This window comes from Nestor notabilis, unplaced genomic scaffold, assembly GCF_000696875.1.
Source record: "Nestor notabilis isolate BGI_N333 unplaced genomic scaffold, ASM69687v1 scaffold9833, whole genome shotgun sequence".
Classification (NCBI taxonomy): Eukaryota; Metazoa; Chordata; class Aves; order Psittaciformes; family Psittacidae; genus Nestor; species Nestor notabilis.
The window spans coordinates 13,161-22,431 of NW_009920591.1; the positions used below are offsets into that span (position 1 = coordinate 13,161).

At 35.6% G+C, this 9,271-nt stretch overlaps 1 protein-coding gene across 1 annotated transcript in view; it reads left to right on the forward strand.

Annotated features, from left to right (window-relative positions):
• KDSR (3-ketodihydrosphingosine reductase) overlaps positions 1 to 8,962 on the forward strand; it is a 16,039-nt gene extending 7,077 nt beyond the window's left edge. The window contains exons 6-11 of the mRNA XM_010010739.1: positions 37 to 132; positions 1,191 to 1,382; positions 3,189 to 3,272; positions 6,031 to 6,114; positions 7,990 to 8,091; positions 8,449 to 8,962. Coding sequence (XP_010009041.1) covers positions 37 to 132; positions 1,191 to 1,382; positions 3,189 to 3,272; positions 6,031 to 6,114; positions 7,990 to 8,091; positions 8,449 to 8,568 — 678 coding nt within the window. The 3' untranslated portion in view covers positions 8,569 to 8,962. The remainder of the gene's footprint in view (positions 1 to 36; positions 133 to 1,190; positions 1,383 to 3,188; positions 3,273 to 6,030; positions 6,115 to 7,989; positions 8,092 to 8,448) is intronic.
• The last annotated feature ends 309 nt before the right edge of the window (positions 8,963 to 9,271 follow it).

Sequence of the window (9,271 nt, forward strand, 5' to 3'; positions counted from 1 at the left end):
CCTGCTGAAGGTCTTAACTTCTATTGCCTTTTTCAGGCTCAGGAGAAGCTTGGACCAGTTGACATGCTTGTAAACTGTGCAGGAACATCAATTACAGGAAAATTTGAGGATATTGAAGTGAATTGTTTTGAAGTGAGTGAGCATGCTCTTTTTTATTTTATCATATGATTTCTTTTTAGTCCACTAACAATTAGCTTGCATTCCTGTGTCTTTGTAGGCTTTTTAAGAACAGCGATAGACTTGATTTGTGGTAGCTGTCAGAATTAGATCTGCAAGGATTGCCTCTAATTTCCTACCTGACAATTGGCCCACTGGTGGGGCAGAACAGTGAACAGAGTCAGTCCTCAAGATGGCACAAGGCCTGGCATGTATTGTTATAGTTCAATGCACTGTGAAGGGCTCTGAGTCACTGAATTTCGTATGGTCTAACTTTTTTTTCTGGTGAAGATTTTTTTTTTTTTTTTACATATTTTTTAAGCCGTTTAAGAAAAATTCAGCTGTAATCAGTGTTCAATGCTGAGGTGCACAATTTGCTTGCAGCTTGAAAAGCTGTTGCTCTGATTAAAAGACCAAAAAAAAAACCCACCTCAAATCCCTGCATGTTGGTTACTTTACAGGCCTCAGGCCCTGGGTCTTCTACAAATAACATTGAATAATCTGAAAATACTAAATAGACATAAGTTTATAATAAATTCAAATCATCCCCATTCTGTTGCTTGTGTATATATATGGTTTAGGTCTTCTAAGAGTGAAAATTAAATATTTCCACTTATCCTGCAAAAATTAAAATCTCTGAAATGTATAAATACATAGAATTTTTCTTATTCTAGAAAGCTCATTAAACTTTTATTTCAGTATGTTTTCATAAATCATGTGTAAATGGATTGTTTCCTGCACATTGTTTAGGTTAGATTTTCCCTCAAATATTCTTTTTGCCTTGAAGGCCATATGGTTCACAGGATTATCAGTATCCTGGATACTATTAAGAGTTGTTGATAGACTGGGTTTCTTTTGGCTTGAAGTGAGTTTTTTCTCTGTGAAACAGTTTCTTTTGCCAGCTGATAGAACAACAAATCTAGTGAACCTCATTATTAAAGCCAACTGAAATAGGGAGTTTTGATAAATAATACCAAACAGCTGAAGGATTCTGAATCTGTGACTCAAATACCATATTAATATCGTTTGTACAGAGATTAATGGCAGTCAATTATCTGGGTAGCGTTTACCCGAGTCGAGCAGTAATCGCTACCATGAAGGAACGAAGAATGGGGAGGATTGTGTTTGTATCATCTCAGGCTGGGCAGTTAGGCCTATTTGGTTATACAGCTTATTCTCCAACGAAGTTTGCTCTTCGAGGGTTGGCTGAAGCCCTGCAAATGGAGGTATGTGTGAAATAAGTTCAGTATTTTAGATTGTAAACAATATATTTTTCTTTTAACTAGCAGCACAGCACGTTTTCATTTAAATAGGTCTCCTTTGTCTTGTGCAGCTCTGTCTGTCTGCTGTGTTGGCCTCTTTTTTTGCCAGCAGTACAGTCCTATTTCTCTGCATGGGACTGCAGAAACTAAGTTGATTTCAGTTGCATAAGAGGAAATAGATTGAAGCCATTCCTAGAACTGAAGGTGACCACGTGTGCAGGCATTTTTTTAAAATCTTTTAGTTTAACTGAAAGGACTTGGGTTTTAGGTCTTTTGAGTAAAAGTCTTCTTCAAGGCTCTAAGTGCAGAATGATACTGAATATCCCATGGATGCATGATGGGCAGGCCAGTGATTCCTGACTTGCTTATGAGGCCATGGTAAATGGTATGTGAACCATATGAAGCAGTAGAACTTGCAAGCTAGAATTTGAGGGTTATCCACCAAAAAAAGAATAAAAAATGCTTGACAGTGGTTCACCCTTCTTAATTTTGAGGTATGTGAGCTTTTTATAGTGCAGTAATCTAAGATTATGCTTAAGTCAAGACTAAAAACCAACCAAACACTGTTTTCATTATTCAGTGGAACGAGGTTGGTAAGTACATTGTAGTAAGACAGGTAAAATTGATTTGAAAATTACTTCCCCAATTCTTCTGTTATGAAGATATATTTTAGTTGTTAATTGTTCAGATATTAAGTGCTGGTGTTTGGTTCTAGACCCTTGCATAGTCCCTGTTGTTACCGTGTTCTGTTCAATGTAGCTGTATTCTTTGATCCTGAATGTGGGGTAAAACTGCCTCTAATCACTGCTGGCCTGACAAATAGAACAACGTGACTGCAGGGTCCTTCAGCCTGGTGACAGATATTTTTGTGAATACTGACTTACAGAAAACTAAAAATAGGGTGTTTATGGACCTGTGATGTGGTATTTCAGTAAGTGTTTTCGATATAGAATGTTTCATAATACAAGTAAAAATGCTTAGCACTGTACAACACTTTGCTTTATCTTAGCCCTCTGAATATAAAAGCTTCTTTATTTGTATCGGAATACAGATTTGCATTGTTGCAGTTTCTGAATAGTAGCACAGTAAGTGATGTAATTCTGTGGCACATACATACAAATACATAACTAAATGCAATCCTTGACATGAGACCTTACATTTTTCCTCATATTTTCTGCCTTTTTCTTTTAATTTTGTCTGCTTAGACTTTGTTTTATTGCAAGTTTATACCATGGGTTGAAAAGCCTTGTGACTTGAGTACACATCTTAAAGATATCAAATTCTCCTTTTACATTTTTGTTGGTTTTGCCCTTGTCCAGCAAGCATTGAAAATATGTTGACATCAACAACAGCAAAAAAGCATGCTAATAAGCTTCAGTGAAAGCCTTTTTGGCCTTGTGGTTGTGAATATTGGGTATTGGTTTTGGCAAAGGTTTAGTCTTATTTTAAATTTGAAATTGGTAATATTGTAGAACTAAGCTACTTTCATATTCCTCCTGAATGTCTTAAAAAACACTCAGATTCACCAAATGATTTACATCAACTGTGAAGTACTTAAGTATTTTTATTAAAAACAACCATCTTTTAAAAGTCTTTGCTGTTTTGCTTTTCCATTTGTCAAAGCTGTGAGTCTTGCAAGTGCTGAATACATACCACTAGAAGCAATTTAAATTCATGCTTGCTGTATTTCTGTACAAAAGAAATTAATGAAGTTGAGGGACATGTAAAGGCTGTAAGTACTAAGATAACATTTACTTTTGTAATATACAGGTAAAACCTTATAATATCTATGTGACAGTGGCCTATCCTCCAGATACTGACACACCTGGCTTTGCAGAAGAAAGTAAAACAAAGGTAAATTGTCCTTCAGTAATACTATAATGTTTTTAAAGCTTCGCTTTGTAGTAAGTAATGCATTTCAGATTTCACTTACTTCCATAGTACTTTTGAAATCAGTGCATATTAAGATTTTAAGAAGTACTTTTAAATACTTAAATTTTATCAACTTAACTACTCGAAGTTAAATAGCTTGTAGGATAATTTTGTGTATTGTTCTGGCTTTAAAGGGAAGAACTACTTTTAATAGCTGAAACACTGCAAAATCTTTCTGTACATAATGTAAATATTGTTATGGAATGGTAAACTGTGAAACCACTATTTGTTTTGATATCAAAGCTAACAAGCCAAAAATAATATTCCCATGTTGTGTCTTTGATAATATGCAGTTGTTCTGGTAGATGTGACGGATCAAAATAAACCTCAGTTCCTTCAGTAAAGTCTGCAAACTGTCTGTGCTTTATGAATATATGTAAAGACACAATTCAATAGTGACTGTTGACTAGCATTAAAGTAGGAAGTAAACTTTTTGTATTTGTAGTGCAAATGGCAGTATCACTTTCCGGAAGAGTGTGTCAGCAGTATGGCCTTTTTCATTTGGCTTACCTTGAAAGTGAAAGTTTTGACTTTCACAAATTTAGTTGCTTCTCGTCATTTGACATGTCCCTACACATGACCCACAATTCCAAAAACTACATTCAGGCCTCCTGTTCAGACTGAAGTTTCAGGTAACCAGAGCAAAATGTGTCTTATTTTTTATTTGCATACTGTGAACCAGAAACCTGGTATTTAAGGAGATCAGCCTTTTCAAGATGCCCCTTCATGTATAATAGGAAATTGGAGTTGAAGTCCATTTTGTCTTTCACCCTTTGTATGGAGTCAGTAGGATTGTATAATACTATTCTTACTTCATCATTCTTGATACAGATATTCTGTATTACAGAACAAAAAGTGCCAGAATTAGACATCTGCAGATACTTGTATAGCTTGCATATTCTCTGGGGGTTTGTTTTTCTTCATAATATCCTATTTCAGGGAAATAAAATCACCAGCAAAGTGTACTGTTCATCCAAGATTTTTCTTTACAAGAGAGTCAGTGAGATTTATCTTAGTCAAAAAGGTGTTGTCTTTTAATCGAAGACTCTCCTATGTTCCAGCATACATGAAGTCTTCAGGTGACCTGCTGCTGTTGTGACAGCACACCTGAAATATCTGCAGTATTGCACTGCTCTGGTAGTTCAGATACTTGTTTATTATTGTTGCATTTAGTTAATACTACTGAGTTTGCAACATCTCTATAGTTATCATGTCTTTAGGACTAGGCTATTTTTCTCTGTAATCACTGAATATAGTAAAAGAAAATGTCATGAACTAGGATACAGTTTTCCTATGTTTGTTACTGGCCAGTAAGCTCAAAGCTACATAGGGGTTATAAAATGGAGATCTGATGGTGTAAGCCATTATCACTCTAGGAAAGTGTGTAAGAAGTGTGTGTGATTTCTGCTGGCAAAAATGCTGATGCCCCTCTCTGCCACCTCTTAAAATATACATCCTAAAAAAAAAAAAAATTCTCAGTGGGCCTGATGTGTGAAATCAGGATTTATAATTGTACAGGTATTTGGAAATAGGCCTGTTTCTGTGAAATTTAATTTCTGTAGTACTTTGGATTGATAATGAGAGAGAAACCAGTAGTTGCTCAGCTCTTTCCTAGAAGTGCTTTATAAAAGCATTAACCTTGCAATTAAACAAGTCCCAGCATTTGACTAGGTTTGAATGCTTCAATTAAATTTTGTTACTAGATGTAGCAGAATTAGCCATTACAAGTCATCTTGTGACCAAATACTTCTTTCTCCCTAATTTAGTGCTTTTTTTAATTCATCAACAGAACCATCTATCTTAACATACTGAGCATAACTGCTGTGCAGTTAGCTCCACCATTGTTTGATTTGTTAAAAGGACATGAATGACAAACATGCTTCTAAATACTTGAATGCATTTTTTTTGCTGTTTGTTTTTGTAACAGACCAGACTTTCTTGTTTGGGGATTTTTTTTTTTGTTTGTTTGTTCTGGGTTAGTTGGTTTTTTGTGCATGGGGTTTTGGTTTTGTTTTTTGGGTATGTTGGGTTTTTTTTGTTTGGGGATTTTTTTTGGGGGGGGGGGGGGGTGGATTTTGTGGGGGGGGGGGGGTAAAAAAACCTGTGCTTGCTAAAATAGTTGCCCTAATTGTGGTTTTTTTTGTTTTTTTTTTCTAGTGAGGTAAAGTAGCATAAATGCTCTAAACCATGAAGAAATAAAATGTGATGGATTTTGGTGGATACCAGTGTGTGGAATTTGAGAAACTAAAAATATAAATAAATTAATTTAAAAAAAGAAGTCTTCTAGGATCTCAAAATATTTGAGGCCTGTCTTCATTTCTGGCAAGAGCCATAAATGAACTATAATACCAGGTGTTGAGGAGACATAGTTAAAGCATTTTGATTGCTTCTACTGAATGTAAATTATTTGGGGGAGGAGGGGGAGAACAATTTTTCATATCTTATTACTAATAAACTATTAAAAAAAGTACAACTACTCAAGAAAAAGTTGGCTTTTCCCTCTAAAAATAGACTATTATTTGTGAAGGTGTTTTTACCTTTAAGTGGATATTTTAGGTGACAGTATAATACCACTTGTGATGTCATCCATGACAAAAGACCCAAATCCAAAATCTGACCTTCATATTTTTCTATCCTGTATGTTGTTAGTCAAACTGATACTGGTGTTTTTCTACTAAAGCCCTTAGAGACGAAGCTAATTTCTGAAACCTCATCTGTTTGTCAAGCAGAACAAGTCGCCAGAGTTATAGTCAAAGATGCCATAGTAAGTAGATTATCTTTTTAAAGTAAAATTATCTTTTTAAAGTCTCTTGTTGGAGAGACAAGGATTGCATGTAATACTTGTTCAAGGCTGTAAGACAATAGCTAAGCTGAATGCAAAATCAATTTACATGAAACAGTATTCTTCAGTTAGTTTGAAGAGGAAGGTGTTTTTTTTTTTTTTATTCCTCTTTTGCTTTTGTGCCCACAAATGACTTTATACAACCTTTTGCAACTAAAAAGTATCTGAAGTTGTACATTAGACAGAACAAAATGATGCATCAGTATGATGCAATGTCTCAAAAGCAGATTATGACTGACTTTAAAGCACTAAACTCTATTGAGTTTTTATGTATGAAATACCATTTGTCTAACCTCAAACGCTTGTTGGACTATCTTTCTTTTCTTGAAGATGAGTTCATATAAAAATAATTTTACAATAAATGAAGGCAGTCTAGCCTTTTTGGCCTTTAATGTCTTAAGTGTGTGATTTATGGGTGATTAAAATACATAAAATGCTGCTCTTAGTGGTTAAAAGTGTATTGTCTTTCTGAGGATTTTTTTTTTAATGTTTTGTGCTATGGGATGCTTGTATGCTTAATAAAACACCTCAGAAAAGAAACTAACATGAAATTTCATGTTCATAAAGCACCAAGATTTAAGCCTAAAATCTGTAATTACTTTGTAGTTCAAAATATTTTTGATCCTCAACATGATTTAACATCTACAGCAGGTGCTCAGTTGTGATGTTTTTACAGTATTTTCACAAATACAGAACAAAATTATGTCTGGTTTGGGGGGATGAGTTTTAAAAGCAAGCACTACCTCTTATAGTATTCTGCTTTGGTGCTTAAGGAAAACTAATCTCGTCTCTAATCTTAAGCATCTGGTATTTCTACACCATGCTTTCCAGCACTTTGGATGAAATATTAGTTCAGGCATGGTCTTTATGCACTCAAGCTATCAGCAAAGAAGTCTGTACTGTAGAAGCTGGTAGTCCTCTCAGTTATGTGCTGGGAAATAACCAAATCTCTTAAGCATAGATTCACTCCTAAACCTGATTCAGGAGCACTACCACTTCCTTTCACTTCTGCATTCCATAGATTTAGTCCTGCAGTGTTTCAGAAAGTCTGTTTCTTTCTGAAAGACTTCAGAAAGTCCAGCGAAAAGTCTGTGTGGAAAAAAATTGGGAGAAGCCCAGCAGTCAGAGCTATAGAGCTGCAATTTTCATTATTTCCAAACAAACAAATTACTTTTTCCTGGTGTCTGTCTCCTGTATTCTGCCAGCTGAATTTCTTAGCAGGCTGTGTCTGTCATGGTTTTGAGGAGGGCAAGTTAAAAATCCTTGACATAGACGGAGGAGGACCTATTACCTAGCACCTGAAATACACCCCCCTGTCAAATCTCATGCGATAGTGAACTAATTTTAACTAAAGGCAAGCGGTGATTTATTCTGCAGTTACTGTAGTGATTGGTGATCTGGTGACCTGGCAGAGTTAGGGTGTAATTCTGTCTCTGAAATATGTTTACATCCAGGAAGACCGTCATGCATTTTCTCAATCAGTAAGCACACTTCAAGAAGAAATTTAGTGCCTTTCTATCTTGTAAAGAAATCTGCAGTAATGTAGCACACCTGTCTCTAAAGAGAGATTAGCTTCCTTGTCCATTTTCAAGTGAATGCCTTTTGGAATGTTGCTGTATAGTACAAAATATTTTGAATATTTTGGTGTTTAATTGCGTTAATAGCTTTTTACATAAAAATGTTAGTGGCATCAGTCATCTGTGTCCATCAAGAATAGCTGTTGAAATACAGCAGATCATGATTTGCTACAACTGGGTAAATTACTTTTTTCCTAATTGCTCTTTTCCTTCCATCCAGCAAGGGAACTTTAACAGCTCGGTTGGATCAGATGGTTATATGCTATCTATATTGACAAGTGGAATGTCACCAGTCACTTCTATTACTGAAGGTCTTCAGCAGGTAAGATTTGGGAAGGCCCTGTAGACGTAATTTCTTACAGTTTAAAATACTTTAATTTGTAGAACATTATGTTAACATTGATTACTTTTTTTTCATCAAATGGCTGCTAATGCTGTGGAGACTTGGATTTAGGAAACTGAAGTAGTATTTTCAAGTGGAAGCAGCAAGTTGGTGGGAAAGCTAAGATTGATACCTGCTACTCAGTCCTGAAGTGTTACATAGTTATGATAGTTTTCATGAGTTTGTTTTCTTGAGATTATATAACGTACCTGCCTGGAACTATATATTCCATGAGTAAATAATATGCTGCAATCCGGGATCTTAAATGAATTGAAAGATGTTTCTCTCTGTTTCCAGGTTGTTTGCATGGGCATTTTTCGCATCATTGGCTTATTTTACCTAGGAAGTTTTGACAGCATAGTGCGTCGCTGCATGATGCAAAGGGAGAAATCCGAAAGTGCAGCTAAAACTGAGTAATCTTTACTTTGAATTGAAAGAAGAATGTCAAACAGTGGTGGACAGCTTGCTGCTTAAGTGGGACTCAGATTTTTTTCCTGAAGGATTTAGACTGGAAGTAATTGCATATGTGACAGATGAGTCCCCTCAAAAGCTATGAAAGAAAACAGAAGTGCAACTCCAGAAAATGCCAAACTATGCAAAAGTGTGAATGAGGATTAGATTATTTTTTTGGGTGATCTGAGTTGGAGAGAATCTGGGAAACTTGTAAGTGATTCTGCAGAGTAGAATTTGAGAATGGACTATGTGTGGTGATTCTGGACAGATGCTTAAGTTTTCTCACTTTGGTGCTTATGGACAAAAGTAAGTACCATGACAGACTGGGCTGAAGTAGATTGAAGTCTCCTGAGCAAGTTGGTACCTTTTGCTAACGTTCTGGAACTGGTTTTAATTAGAATGTTAACTTTTCCTTTGGCCAGTCTACAGATCCTTCTGTCAGTGACAACTTTCCTTATTCTGTTCAACATGTGACTGTGGAAACCTTAAGATGGCAGGAGCATTTGTATGATCCAAGCTTTCTCAGTCTGGGAGTAATTAAAAAGTATGGTTTAATATATGCATACTTTCTAAAGGGAGATGAAGAACCCGTTCCCACAGAGAAATGCTAGGAGATGTGGTCGGGTCTGTAACTTTTCTGGCCTCTGAAGTATGTTGAGAACAAAAA